Source organism: Teleopsis dalmanni, chromosome 2 (assembly GCF_002237135.1).
Source record: "Teleopsis dalmanni isolate 2A chromosome 2, ASM223713v2, whole genome shotgun sequence".
In the NCBI taxonomy this organism is placed as follows: Eukaryota; Metazoa; Arthropoda; class Insecta; order Diptera; family Diopsidae; genus Teleopsis; species Teleopsis dalmanni.
Genome location: NC_051847.1, coordinates 164,667,188 through 164,684,061, shown reverse-complemented (window position 1 = coordinate 164,684,061; position 16,874 = coordinate 164,667,188). Strand labels below are relative to the sequence as shown.

Below are 16,874 nucleotides of genomic sequence, written 5' to 3'. Positions count from 1 at the left end.
CAAACCAAACAAAATAAAAAACAAAACGAAAATACCTTAAAATCCTATCGCAGGACATAACCGTGTGCTAGTCAACTCAATGAAAATAAAACAAAAAAAGAAAAAAACAACAAATTGAAATTATTAAAAAAACATTAAAAAAATGGAAAAAATTATTTAAAAAACAGGGAAAAATAATAAAAAATTGTTTTCGGCATATAAAGCGAGTGCGACTTCGAGAGTGAGTTCGAGTTCGAGTGTATGTTAAATGTCCTTAATATTAATGTCTACATGTGTATTGGTTTGTACTCATAAGCTCTACATACTACAATATAAAACATATGAGTTTGAGAGTATGTGTGTTGAAGTATGTTTTTTGTGGGGGGCGTACGAAGGCACAAATGGCACCGCATAAATCTCAAATGAATACCAACACCAATAACAGAAGGACACTTTTCATATTTGTATGCATTGATTTTAAAATGTTATTGAATAAAAGTATGGCAGCGCAAGCGGGGAAGGGTGGCTTGGTACTTGGTTAAGGCTCGCTGTGGACGTGGCAGTCGATATTTTTATGTGTGTAGTATATATTTTAAAAAATGTAAACAACATGTATAAAATGATATGTGCATTAAAAATATGTTCGAATGGAGCTAACATTCGAACAACCAAGCGAACGTACGCCACTAGTTCGTTTAAAATGGAATTTTAAAAATGCAGTCACCTGGAAAAACGTTTTCTTTTTTAATTTTTATTCCTTTTCATAGTTTTTCCCTCTCACTTCTTTCACTCGTAATGTCGTAATGTTTTTTAAAAAGATAAATGTTATTTTTATATGCAACCGTTGGATTGCTGTTCGAACGGAATACATATGCTCAATACATTGTATTCAAATAGATTGTCGTTCAAATAGGTTTCGTCCTTTTATTTTTATTCGCTCTGTGTGAAAATTATGCAAAATTATACGAGAAAAATATTGCTGATGAGATATTTTGAAATTCATACATACTTATATCAAGAAAAATTAAGATTTTTAAATAAAAATTATTTTTTTTCTTAGCTTTGCAATCAGACTGAAAACGTTTCACATTATTATTATTATTTTTACTTTTGTTTTATATGAACTATGTCAACTAAATTTTATTTATAATAGAACATCAATGTAATGAAACACATGACCTCTTTAAGCTTTTGTATAAGAAGAATATCTAGAATAAACTTATAAACTCTTTAGCTGTTTTTTGTAACTCTACATCAGAACTTAAGATGTCTAATAGCGTTTTCGATTAGTAAAAATGGGGTAATTATTTAAATCCAGATACTCCTTTAATGCACTTTTAGTGCAGTTTTCATTTTCGATTGCTAAATCAGAAAATCTCGACTGGTAACACTCGGGATTACTTTATAATACTCTAGATATCTTGTAGCAAGATTACCCTGAAATTGACAGCTGTATACATTAAGACCGAAAAGTTTTCGGAAATTCTCATTTAAAATTCGCGCGCTGTATATTTTTCGATATTTTAAGTTTATGTAGTTTGGCAGCACTGTCCTTAATTACTATGCCAAAAATGAGCGCGATCTGTCAGACAGTTCGTTTACGGCAGCTGTTGAAACCAGTTCACCTCAGTAGGGCGTTGCGAAAAAAACAATGGAAAAAAATATTGAACAAAGAGTTTGCATCAAATTTTGTGTTTCGAACGAAATTTCGTGTGCAGAATCGTTGCGAATGCTACAAAAGGCTTATGGGGAATCAGTTTTATCGAAAACTCAAGTTTATGAGTGGTACAAAGCCTTCCAGGACGGTCGTACGACCGTCGAAGACATTTCGCAACGCACTACTGAGGTGAACTGGTTTCAACAGCTGCCGTAAACGAACTGTCTGACAGATCGAGCTCATTTTTGGCATAGTAATTAAGGACAGTGCTGCCAAACTACATAAACTTAAAATATCGAAAAATATACAGCGCGCGAATTTTAAATGAGAATTTCCGAAAACTTTTCAGTCTTAATGTATATGATTCGTCAGTTAACTGGGATTTAATTCGATAAATGTATTTATAAAAAATATAAATGTCTACTAACACTACTACAAAAATAATGTATTATTCTAAAAATTCTAGAGTAAATCTATAAATCTATATATATATAATGTATACCTTTCATTCCCTTCAATTTTCTTACGCCTGGGAGCCATATGAAAGTAATATCGGAAAATTTGTTTACTACACCAATTTCTACTTTTCTATCTCCAACCAGGATTGATTTCAACCTACACCACAGTGCTGACCTACACCACTAAAATTCAAAATTTAACCCAATGAACGTAATCTCCAAAAAAATGTAGATTTCTGGAGCTGCTTTAGTATACTATAGATAGATTTTAGGGTGAGCTAAACGTCTACCTCCAATTCTCTTTAATATTCTTATGCCTGGGACCCCACATAAGACTGATATATAAGGCATACTTGTTTTTGCTTTCCTATCTACTACCGGCATTGATTCCAACCTAGAAACGTACTAGCCTACACCACTGAAATTTAAAATTGATCGAATGAAAGTGTCGCAAGACAATTATACTATTATATTGTAAAATCAACAAATGGCTAAAAATTTGTGATGACATAAAATTTTATGGTGACGATCTTAAAAAAGAAGTTGTACTTGTGGTGTATCTTAATTATTGTGATGATGATGGGTTATTTAGATTTGTTAGATTTTAAAAATCAACTAAATTAAGAATTAATATAATATATTGTTGATTTAATGAATAAATATATTTTTTATTAAGTAGTAAAATTTTCTTACTTTTTTTTTTATTTCATTTTTTACTTACCGTGACAAAGTAACTATCTTTGTCTTGGATGTGAAAATTTGAATTAGTAAATATATTATAAATCCTTAAAAATAATTCTAAATATTTCTTTGGGTGCTGAAATATGAGATGTGAGGAAAGTATCACTATCGGATTTAAGCACATAGTAATAGAATATTCTAAATATTATCCTTTAAATATTGAATCCAAGCGACACAATTGACCCGACGGTCGCAGTGCCACATCCCCTAACAATATTAATTGAATCCAAACAAAACTACTATAAAGTGATAAAGGCAAAACAGAGAACCCATACTTATATAGGTACATAAGAATTTATTTCATATATAAGCAATTATTTTCAACTATTCTGAGTGTCTCGAATAAGAAGAGTACTGAGTTCTACTTAAAAATCCGAATATGAATGAACAATGAATTGAAAAAATTATATAAATATTAATAATTAATAACAGCAGTATAAATTTATGGACTTTATTTTAATCCTTGAATAAATTTTAATAATTTTTTAATTTAATTATAAATTAATGAAAATTGCTTTAATGAAAATTGAAAATTTATGAAAGAACAGCATATATAAGTATGGCAGTATATATAAAAAATTTTACTTAAAATAGCATTAAAATTTATATAAAAATTTTATTTTTATTATTAATAAAAATATTTTATTCTTTTTGATTTTCAGTTCTGGGAAATCATCTCAGATGAACATGGCATCGATCCCAATGGCATGTATCACGGCGAAAATGATTTGCAATTGGAACGCATTGATGTCTACTACAATGAGGCTAACAATGGCAAATATGTGCCACGTGCAGTGCTTATCGATTTGGAGCCCGGCACAATGGATTCAGTGCGCCAATCGGCCATGGGTATGCTTTTCAGGCCGGACAATTTTGTATTCGGACAATCAGGCGCGGGTAAGTGAAAATCGTTGTCGCGCCATTTTGTTGTGTGCGTAAAATATTTAAAAAGCTCTCGGCCAACATGCAATGGCGCCTTTATGTTGCCACTACTGTTGTAATTCTACTTAGAGTTGTTGTTGTTGGTGTTGTTAAACCAACAGTTGTAGCTCTAGTTGTAATTATAGTTGTAGTTGTTGTTGTAGTGTGTTGTAGTTGTTGCAAGTGCAACTAAATATAATTAGGGTTCTGTATTTTGGAATGATGTGACATTGTGTGTTGGGTAATTGATTCGCTGTTGGATATCGAATCTTGTTAAGTGGTCAGGATTAGAAAGATCTTAGGATGAATTTTAACTTAAGTAAAGGTTATATGTACAGCCACATTTCCAAGGATATAAAAACTTTAAAGGTATTTTCATATGATTAAATATTTAACGTTTATTAAGGCGAAAAAGTTTCAAAAATTTAGTTTGTAAAATAAAATAATAAATAAAAATATGAAAAAAATATTATTAAACTTATATCTATTATTATCTATTATTATTAAAAAACAGATTCTATTAAATCTATTATTATCTATTATTGTGAATGTATCTATCATTAATCTTAATAAATTATTCCGAAAATCGATAAATTTGAGCGTCATAAGCCACAACACATGAAATTGATGCCTCAAGTTTTAGTGACTAATTAAGTATTCAAAAAAGATCCCAAAATCTACTCTAAAAACTTATTATCATCCCATTTTTTGATAATCTCATTTGTTTGAGTAATTAGAAGAGCTCATGATCAATTAAGGGTATGTTTGCCCCTTTTTTGTCTTAGAATTCAGCCATTTTATTATTCTCGGGTCCGTGAAATCAGTATATTTCGGTAAGATGTCATTGGTAATGGTCTAAAAATTTCTGAAGAAAACCTGCTTTAATAAAATATATTATCTGTCTATAAAATGGGACAGTGAATAAAGTTTTCTAAGATCTATAAAAGATATACGCTGTTATCACTTATTATTCGAAATAATACGATGTTCTGAGGTTAGCTATACATATCAATATGTTCAAACACATATCCATGTGAGTTGCTTAGTAAGATGCTTATCTAAATTGTTAAGCAAAACAAACACTCGCATATTGTTACGAATGTAGCTGTAGAGGTAAGCAGAGATTTGATAGCAGTTTGACTCTTTGAGAAGATCACGATATTAACATCAGGGATCTTATTGCTCTAACCGTACTCGTATTTATAGAGATTTTTAGGAGAGCAAAAATGACACTAGCAGTCTTTCTGAACAAATTTTAATAAAATGAAAAAATCAGATCCTCTAAATGAATAATCCTCTAATAATGAGATCATATTTAGTAGTGTTTTGAGTATTCAAATTTGAGGGTAGGAACCAAAATCCGTGCACATTTGAATGGGTTCACACCACTTGTGACAATCCTAATCACTATCTATACAGGTATCAATCAAAATAATGTGGAATATGTTTTTATACCAATACACTTTTATAACCTTTAAAAAACGCCGAAACATATTTTAATAGACCTTTGGAATGAATGTCAAATTTTTGTCAACTTTATAGTGTTAACTGTAAAGTTGGGGGGTTTATCCCTGCCCCACACTAAGCTTTAACTATACTAGAATTATTATCCTTTATTTATCTTTTCACTGATGACGGACCGTAGGTCAGCATATCTTCCTATTTTATACGGAAAATGAAAATAAAATAATAATAAATCTTTGTTTTTATTACTTTTACGTCGGCTACAATAATTTTTCAAATTAAAGCAAATATTTTCTAAATTTTGAGTGCTATAATACCTATAATATTATTTATATTTGATTCAAATTTTATAATAAATTAAGCATTATTATTTAATAAAAGTTATTATGAAATTATAATTTCAATTAATTTTTAGGTAATAACTGGGCCAAGGGTCACTACACAGAAGGCGCTGAATTAATTGATTCAGTATTGGATGTTTTACGCAAAGAGTCAGAAGGTTGCGACTGTCTGCAGGGTTTCCAACTTGCTCACTCCCTTGGTGGTGGTACCGGTTCGGGTCTTGGAACCTTATTGATTTCGAAGATACGTGAAGAGTATCCCGATAGAATAATGAACACATTTTCCGTAGTTCCTTCACCTAAGGTCAGTAACAAAACTTAATTATTCAGTAAATTATAATTTAAACAATTAATAAAATAAACAATATTTTCTAATTTTTGTTATTTACTATAAACGCTAAATTTATTTCAATTTAATTATTCAACAGAATATTTTATGATATTTTGAATTATGCATAATTAAGGCTGCTTTTTGAACCAATTAAAGTTAATGCCAATGCCAGTGCCGGTGCCGATGCCATTGTAGGAATAGGAAATTAACATGGCTTTGTCATTTTAATTGACCAGAAAAGCTTTTATAAGATATTTTTGGCAAAACAGAAAATTATTTCATATTTTTTGCATGTTTACATATCCAAATTATTGTTTTTACTACAAATAATTATTGTAATTCATTGCAAATAAACGCATACTCGCCCATACACAAAAGCGCAATTGTCGCTCATTGCTGATTTTATTTTTGTTGTTGTTTTTTATCGAAAAACTTCTGCCGAGTGCAACAAATGCGGCCATTTTGCAAAAATGTATGTGGCCATTTTTAACAAAATAATTCAACATATCCTGCCAATTTGTAAAATTTGGGCAACTACATTTGCTTACGCCACAATGGAGAACGCAAACGCAGAATTGTCAGTCAGTCAGGCAGGCAGGCAGGCAGGACGACATAATTATTGCAATAATTATGAAAACAATGCATGCATTTGGGCGCAACGAATTATATGAAAAATTTGCATTTTGTGTAAAATTTATGCAAAACTCCGATAATCTAAATAATTGAAATTAATTATCAACGTTCGCAACTGTATATTGTATATATAATTAGAGCGGGACGTGCGTATTTACGCTGATCGGCGCATATGTGTTTATATAGATTAATATGAATACGCGGTATTATTTAATTAAAGGCTTAAAATTAGCTTATATCAAATGAATACTAAGCAATAATTAAATAACAGAGAGAAGTCTTTATCATCTTTAATTGTTCAGAATAATTAATTTTAAATATAAGTTTGCATTTACATTCTGATAACCGACGGACAAACTTATGTGACCAAATTTAACTGCATAATATACCGATTCCTGTGAGGTATCTTTGAATGATTTGTCTTGAAATTATAGCTCTGCATTTATTCTAGCATAAGTCAGTATAATCATGTTAAATTATAGCCTTCTCTACGCTTGTAAAATAATTAACATGGCATTGTCTCCATTCTAAAATGAAGGAAACTTACTCATTTCCATAAATGACGAGTTGTGGTCTCAGAACTATACCACCCCCAGCTCAAATGTTTTGCTTAATTAGCTCAGCTGCAATTTAATAACATGTGTACTCGAATTATAGAGCATCAATTCAAATTTAATTATATTTTGACATTTTATTAAATTAATTTTGAACTGATTGTCATCCATGACAATGACATACTGCAAATTTTTCATCATATTCTTTCTTTTTTTTGTTTTTTTTTTTATTAAATAATTATAAAGTGCGAATTATTATGCTTCATGGCTGCAAATACGGTTATGGTTACTTTTAAATTTAATTTTACATTCGCAAATAAAATTTTAACTCTTCGGGTCTTGCATACACTCAGAAAATGTTTTTTGTCATAAAAAATTTTAGTGGATTTTTAAATACATAAAAATGTATTTTAAAAAAATAAGAAAAAAATATTTTTTATGAAATATTTACTTAAAACTTTCCAATAACAAATACAAAATATAATAAATAAACAGCAAAGTTATTTCATGGCCTTGAAAGTAGTTACCTTCTGAATCTATATACACACACCAACGATAAACCCAACCCGACTTATCCATATGCTATACAAAGATTTAGAAATAACCTTTAGTTCTAATTGCAGACTTACTTTCATGACCTTAAAGACCCCAAAACGAGTTCCTGGTAGTGTTAAATTCACCTTAAGAGAGACAGAAAAGTCACATGGAGCTATATTTAGTAATTTAGTTACGAATTTGTTGACTATAATATATATAAATATTACTTTGAAGCAAAATTTAACATTTGTGTCTTCACAAATTCGATATTCATAAAGGATATTCTATACCTAACATTCCAAGCCAAAACTTGGTAACGAGTTGTTATGAGTTGTTTTATGTGCAATTAAGTATTCTATCCTTAACACTTGATAATGCCCAGATAATATTTTTAAGTAACTATTTAATTTTCCGGTAAAAACAAATATAACAAACCTAACCACTAGTGTTAAATCCAGAAAGCAAAGCTTTATAACATGATTACTTGTCATAAAAGCAAAAGCATCACTGTGTTCTTATCACGTGTATCAGTTTAGTGCACCAATACCCTATATGTTTGAATATATTTTCCTCATTGGAATAAAGTCACAGCACCCGGTTAAAAAGTACCCGGTTCCACATCGTATGAAAGTAAATAAATACAGTCAGTTCACTCGAAGAATTTTTGGCATTAAACACAGTCGTTACGATAGCCGAAGCTGTAGACCCTGACCCTGTGGTAACAGATTTACACCTTTGGATGGGTGCCGTAACTGAAAGTCACTCATTACCATTTATACTTCAAATAGTATCTGGTATTGAAATATTGTCACCTCTTACGGAAAGCATGCCTTACTTAGGAAATATTCTAATTTCTTCTATGTGTGTGTGCTGAAGAACACAAAATTCCAGAGTTATTTAACGCAATTACCTGCCGTGAGGGCTTAACACCGCAGTGCTTTTACTACATGTATTATCATAATGTGCCGATAACCATCATATGGAGACTTCAAGGAACTCTGCCGCTAACAATTAAAGCTATATGTTTGGAAATAGAGTCTGTCTTTATGCGAAGTGGACCTATTTAACACCTCTGTTGGTCTTTCGGTCACAGCTCCCAGTGGGAATGTCAAAGAAGATAGTGAATATAATTTTGGTTTTAGATTTCTACATTGTGATTTTCGTGTCATATGCGTACACCCTTGCATCAGTACCAGTTGTAGTGTATTTCGTAAATATGGGGTCATTAGAGAAGGCATGTTTTTTTCAATACTATAAATGCAAATACATCATTTAATTGCAAATTACTTAACTGATTGTTGAGATATATTTAACTCATATGCTAATGTTCCATATGATAACACTCTAATGGAACAAATCAAGAAATTTGACTTGAAACATTCAATCTTTTGATGATACTGGATGGTAGACTTATTTAAAATCTCTTCCTTCTCACCTCTCTTATTAATTTATTTTTTATTTTTTGAACTTTTACTTTTAATAATAAATTATTTTTCTATAGTTACAATACTCGCATACTTAATTTTTAAATATGATGAAATTTTCGAAATGTTTCTGAGGATTTTTTTCACTGCATTCACTAAATTTGAAACATGCACTTTTTAAAATTTGCATTGTTTATGCGCTCATAACATTTTGCTTAATGCAAAGTATGACTATAATTACAAAAATAATTATGTGTATTGATAAAATCATTGTTTGCACGTTTATTTCATTATTTTATCATTGTGTCAGGATCAGGACATGAGCTGCAGTTAAACAGCAAACGCACAACGCACATTGCCTGTTGAGCAAGTGCAACGAAAATAAAAAGAATAACACAAACTCAAACAAAAGTGAACATGAAAACGGGAATGGGAATAAAAAGTGCATTGAATAAGGCAGGGCAAACAAATGCGAAATTAACAAAATCATTAAAAAATAATACATATTGATGAGATTAAAAAAATGTCCTTCGGTATAATTTGTTAAGCTGCTGCGCTTATCATGAATGATTTATGCAGAAATACATTAGCGCAGCGATTAAAAGCGCATAGGCGGAATGCGTGCAGCATCCGTGCACATTTCGCATGGTGCAAATATGGCACACCAACTCGCAACACTTGCACACCATCCTTTTTATTTTTTATTGTCATTAAAGCCATTAAGCAGGATTAAGCGAAACACACACAATTTGTAAATATTTTATTGTGCCAAAGAAAGGCATTTGCAATGAGAAACACAAAAAAAATTTGTTACTCATACGCCACGTTGAACGACACTAAACGAAACGAATTTCAATATTAAAGCACATAATTGCGTTTAGTGCAAAATTTTTAAAGTGTCATTTGAGCACTTAAAATCCCTTTTGCCACCAGAGTGTAACATAAATCACTTATGGTGCATATGCAGCTTCCATAAGCCAACCACCGAATCCAACCGCATACAATAGCTCCTTTGACTTAACCAATCAACTGAATCCGCTATAAATTTTGTTATTTCATACAAAAATGTTGAGCGGAAATAAAATTTATGTTGGCCAGCACATCAAAAGCGGTATATGCGGTATTTATGTGTGCGTATGTGTGTCTGTATATGTTGATGTGTGCGTGTTTTACTATCAACACACACACAGGCACACACAGAGAAGTACACATTTTGTGAGAAGTCAACCCAATTGACGCATATCTAATTTCGTGCATGAATGCGCCGACATCGTAAGATATTTCATACAAATAAATATAAAATTAAACAACTAAAATCTATTTTCATACTCCAATACACAGAATTGTTTAAGTATTGTAAATAGCAATCAGCAGTTTTCAATTCAAGTTACTTAATTTCCAAATAATTTCCAAAAATTAACAAAATGCCGTAATTTAAAAATTTCATTTTCATGAGAATAGCAATCATTTTAAAAGGGATAAAAAAATATATATAAAAAAATATATACAAAAAAAATATATATAAATATATATAAATCAAAATATTTTATAGAGAGGTTATATCTTCTTTTGTCAGATTTGATTTAAATCCAACAAATCATTTTATTTTAAAATAAAGTAAACTATTGTACTTTTTCTATTCAAAATGGATTTCTCGTCATGGAAAATAAAAATAATTAATGAATTTTTAGACACATTTCTATAAAGTTTGACTATTATAATAATATTATAATAATTTTTATTATCATAAAAATACTTATTATCATAAAAATATTTATTATCATAATAATATTTATTATTGTAATAATATTTATTATCATAATAATAGTTATTACCATAATAATACTTATTATCACAAAAATATTTATTATCATAATAATATTTACTATCATAATAATAGTTATTATCATAATAATATTTATTATCATAATAATATTTATTATCATAATAATAATTATTATTATAATAATACAATACGTATTATTATAAAACATAAAAAAAACAACGCTACGATTAAACAAAGCACGTTTTTTGTGGGTAGAAAGTCTATGAATATTCAAAAAGTCGAATTTAGAACTTCTAGTAATCGAAGAATATTTAGAAAAAGACACAGAGACACTGTGCGGGAAGAACTTAAAGCATTGAAGAGGTCTTGTAATACAAACTTAGATATTGACTAATATGGCGTTTACACTGGCTGAAAATGGCTCATTCTGAATGAGTCATTTGAAAGTGTTTACATTCGTTGTATTTCATTTTTTCTCATTCAAACAGCTGATTTTTCAACTTGCATGTTGATTTAATTTTTGCTCTGTGCCAAAAAAATGTTACAGGAAGGTTAAATATACCTTCAAACCTTACAATATAAACTGAAAACTTGTTTCTAGATTCGTTTTATTTATTTTTGGGAAGTAGAAGTTCCAAAAATTGGTGCATCGTTTTAAAGAAAATGCAAGCACCAAACATTTGTTTACCTTTTTTTGTAAATATGTCAAAACAGCTTTTTCAAACTGTCAAAATGCCATGAAGAGCTTTCATTTAGGGTATGTTCAATAGATTCCTTTGCATTTGGAACATATGTGGAATGCATTCGAACGTCTTTCATACAGAATGTGAGAAAATTGCTCATTTTTGTGCTTGAAATTTTATATGCAAGAATGAGCCATTCGAGACTCATTTTCGATTTTTGACCAAAATGAGCCATTTTCGGCCAATGTAAACGCCATATAAAACTATATATATTCCGTCAGGAAGATATGCTGGGCTTCAATGTATGCTTATATAAAAACATCTGAATAAATTATTTAAAAATTCGACGGAACTCTTATTATAATGGATTATCCAAGTGATCACAGATGCTATTAAGTAAAAGTACTTAAGACACAAACAGGCATTTCACTAACCAAAGAAGACATATATTAAATGAAAAGTATTTTTATTGCCCACTTTTAAGGATTCTAGGTAATCTGACATCGATACGAATCTATTAAGTTTTTGCGTGGTCTAAGCCAGCTAGTTTTACATATCTAACTACTTTTATATTATAAATAATAACTTAAAACATAAAGAACCTACCTTACAGTCATTGCTACTTGACTCAGTACTGGCTACTATACTAGGCACGAATAGTAAGGGTCAACAACGTATTGAACCCTTTTTATCCTCATCGAGTGAAGGACACGAATAGTAAGGGTCAACAACGTATTGAACACTTTTTATCCCCATCGAGCGAAGGATTACTATTCATAATGTACACTTTTAAGCAGAATACAGAGTAGGGCGTATTAAGTAGACCCATCTGGCAACACTGTAACTTTGACAAAAAAAAATAAGAACGCCTAATAATACGAGTATAGCACGTATTTAACACGTCAATTTTAGGAAATTTTTATTATAAAGCAGTACACACCACTAAACGCGGTAAGACTATACTGCTATACACTCAAAGTATCCTTTCGATCTGGTGCTAAAGACAAATACTACTCCACTAAGAGTCCATAAACTTACGCTCGAAAGAAAGAGAAATTAACGACCGGAGAGAAATTTCCGGAATATTATAAATTATCGTTATCTTATTAAACAGTTATAATGCATTAAGAATGAAAATGTGTATATATGAATATATAGTTATTCGATTCATTTCAAGGGGGGAAAGTGCTTAAGGTATGGCTAAGTATTTTACACACAACTCTCCACCGCTTTTTATATAATTTATATTGATTTCTAACATTATTAACGTGTTAGTCATTTAATGAGACTTAATCGGAGTTTATAATCCACTGGTCTCATACGAGTAGTATATTTTCAGTATTCCGCCACATATTCATTATATTTTTAAGGAAATATTGAACGAATTTTACATTCAATTTTAAAAATATTATTCATAGTTTATTTATATTTGTTCAAAATTTCAATTTAATTTAAAGAATTCTATATTATTATTAAAATGTGTGTTGCTTGCTATAAAATATATTAAAAATCACACACCCATTCTATATGGTATGTTCTACTATCAGAAAACAATATCAATTTGTTGCATATATGAAATGGCAGAAAATTTTCATAAATTTTATATTTCATAATAATTTTTCATTATTTTAATTTTAGTTTATTTTATCAACAAAATTGCAAATTTAAATTAAAATTTATTAGCCCCAAAACATCTCAGAAATTAAAATTAAAATGAAAATTAAACAAAAATATACGAAGCATCTATAAAAGCATATCTTGAAATTGTAAATCAAATATTCTCTTTCATATTTATTTTATTTATCTCCATGGTCCACATTTGTGTGACATTTCATTTAATTTTTCTTCATAAATTTAACATTATTAAGCACTAATTACAAATGAATGCAAATGTACACCTGCTAATTCATACAAATGTCCTTTTTATCATTACAAAGAGCGAGCGAAAGAACAAGTGGGAATCGGAAGCGGAATGCGGAGTGCAAATACAAATGCCAATATAAATGAAAATGTATATAATATATATATGTATATATATATATATATATATTTATGTATAACTGTAGAGAGAAAAAAGTAGTAGTATAAATTGGAAATCTCGGATTCTCCATTAGCTTTTCCGTTTTGTCATTAAATAAATTAACTAAAATATGTTTGTACAGATATATTGCATTTCTTAGTATTGGACTTAGTTTAAGTCTTGGTCTTATGTGCTCTCTGCAACACAAAAGATTAAATATAATTTACACTTAAGTACACAGTAAGCACAAGGATACGCACACACACATAAATAAGCCGATGGCATGTTTGATGTTCAGATACAAGAGTATTTGCTTGTATGAGTATCTTCCGCACAGCTACACAAACACATAAGCTCAACAGGACTAAATAGAGTTTAGCAGGAAAGCATGCGGCATACGGCAGACGGCATGGAACTGAACTCACCTTTTGGCCTAATAAGTGAATAATGTTGCCAAACAAATTTCGTACATGTTTTCATAATGAATGCATTTGTCTTGTCCACACACATACAAAGCGCCCAGCCCAGTACGGTCAGTTCGGCCGTACATTAGTTAAATATCCTTAGGCTCCTACGCAGAGGTTGATCTGCTTGTTGGCTGATGACGAGGCATGGATTGTTAGGATGAATGCTCTAAGACGTGTGGCGTTTGCACTGTCATTATGAAATTCATTTCTAATTACGTTCATGTCATATTGTTTGGAAATTGTGATAGATTCTTATGGTTAAATCAAAATAAACTAGATTTCAATAATAAATCAAAGAGCATATGTGACATTATTGCTTGCCTTTGCGTCACCAATAATTGCTCTGCAAATACTCATAAATTTTGTTATTAATTCTTTTTATATTTCAATTTATTTCATGTTTCATGTTTTTCAAATAATTCATTTATTTTTCATATCCCTTGGCTGACACAAACAAACGCTTAAACATATTTTTTGATAGCACGACACAACATCAATTAGGCACAATGGCTCAAGGAAACATTTCAACAGATCCTTGTCTCAGCATGTATCGAATATCTTACGAGTATCATTTATGTAAATAAATACATAAGTTGTTTAATTAATAATTTACAAATTTTTGTACAATTTTGTTAGTTTCTTCTGCAAAATTGTAGAACGATTTTTCTTTAAAAAAATGAGAATATTCCCTAATTTATCTGTGTTATATTTGACATATTAGTCAGCAATGACATATTCTGATAAATTAATGAATTTTGAGATATAGTAATGAGCAGAACAATTTTAAATGTTGATTTCATTAGCACACTCAATTTCATTAATAATAATTAGTATTTCATAATAAGTATAATTATTAAATATTATTTAATGAATGAATTATATGATACGAGTATTTCATTAATAGCATATATCACTTCAACTCTAAAACAAAACTTCCATCGCCTTTTTTGATTTGAATAAATTCACTTCTTCCAAAGCATTCTATTAATATTGTTATCGAATGGTGAAAAATCATTCTTAAGGTAACGCCAAGATTTATTTCTATATTCAGCACATTATTACCATCCTAAGAGACGCCTAAGAGAGTCTATGAACTCACAAGTTATTTCAGCAATCTGCAACTCATCGGAGACATTTGACAAATATAGCCGTTTCTTCAATTTAATTGATAGCAATTCCCAGATAATTCTGGTTCCAGGTCCCACTAATGAAAATACAGCAGAAAACGACCTGAATTTGGGAGACTCTGTGTCTTCTCACACAGAGGATTGGTATCACGATTACAGAATTGAGTCAATCCCTCACACGCTAGCATAGTTAAATGGTATTCATGGGACTCAATTTTAAGACTTTCGACGAATGTAGGCGTTTCATTAATATAATTAACAGTAGTTCCAAGGTAACTCCAGTTTGAGGTCCAAGAATGAAAATATAGCAAAATTGTACACATTATTGCGAGTCATTGTGTCTCTTTGGTAAAATCTTCCACATTAATCTCTCATGTTGGTAGTCATAAACTAACATTTACTTATGACCCCTTTTTGCGAAATCAAAACAAACAGGTTTCATATGTTTTCAGCAGACATTTTTAAACCAAATTAGGCTACATACTTTAAATCTTGAATCTCTGACTTAATCCTCATTAGTAAGTTGAATGTATCTAAAATAATATATTTTCTCACGAAATAAAAGCCTTTAAGATGTCTGGGTTTACTCCCTTGAAACTCCTGTAGGTCGTATTTGCTTGTGCTGAATGAAGCAAGAGCAGAACATCAGTTGTGCCACTGTACGGACTTAATATAAGCCACGCTTAAGCTTATGGAAGTTCAAAACTTTATACTTAAATACTTTCAATAATTCATTTAAAATATATCTTACTTTAAATTAACCAAATACTAACCTTTATCAATGTATTCGATTTGTTCGAACTCGCTCAACCCTCTACCCAAAAATTAGAAGAATATACGTCTTCCTTAGCTGAGAAAATGAATATCCATAAAGAATGTTATTCCACTGAAATGATCATATAGATTCGCTTTTTATGTAGTACGATATTTTAATGGAATGCAGGTTTCTTATTTTAAAAATTCTTTGAACTGTATTAAAATATATTTTCAATTATATTAAAAGTTGTATTTTATTAATATAACATCTTTAGCCGAAGGGATGATAAATCCTATTTAACGTATTAAATCAATCATAAATTTCAACTTAGACAAACAATATTTAGATTTACAAATAAATATACATATTCCATTAAAGAAATAAAGTGGTATAAACGAGCACAAAAATGCAATTGAACTACACTAAATATTGCAAGAATTTTTTCATATAATTTTATTTAACTTTAACAATTTGTTGTATATTTTAATATATAATATATTTTAATATTCAGATAAACTCATGACATGCTATACAAACAGTATCGGACTGTACCTAGAATCCGACTATGTCCATATGTTCGTTCCGACTAGACGCCTATTGCTGTCAACCTAACAACGTTATTACAAATATTTGTAATATGTGAAGAAATATTTTGATGTGAAGATCAATAGGTAGCAGGTTTAACATCACGTTTCATCGTGTTACAAATATAATTTAATTTTGTTTTTAATAATTTAATATAATTTGTCTTTGCAATTGAACTATCGAGTGCTTTACAATCGCACAAAGCCATCGTTCAACAAAAATCTTTGACAAACAACTCAACAAATGTGATCGATCAAGCACTTTATTTACCTGAAAGGGCCTATATTATTTTTCTTTTCTCGAAGGTAAAATTACCCTATTCGATCCATTTACAGCATAAAACAGAATTTTCTAAAGTAAGAAAAGATTATATCTCAATCTGCTTTCAACACACACATACAGAATTGGA

General features: G+C 29.9%; 1 protein-coding gene across 2 annotated transcripts in view; it reads left to right on the top strand.

The window, feature by feature from the left end:
• The window catches only part of LOC119680357 (tubulin beta chain), a 72,394-nt gene that overhangs the window by 45,005 nt on the left and 10,515 nt on the right, over positions 1–16,874 (top strand). For both annotated transcript variants that reach the window (XM_038093135.1, XM_038093134.1), the window contains exons 2-3: positions 3,498–3,732; positions 5,636–5,865. In XM_038093135.1, coding sequence (XP_037949063.1) covers positions 3,498–3,732; positions 5,636–5,865 — 465 coding nt within the window. The remainder of the gene's footprint in view (positions 1–3,497; positions 3,733–5,635; positions 5,866–16,874) is intronic.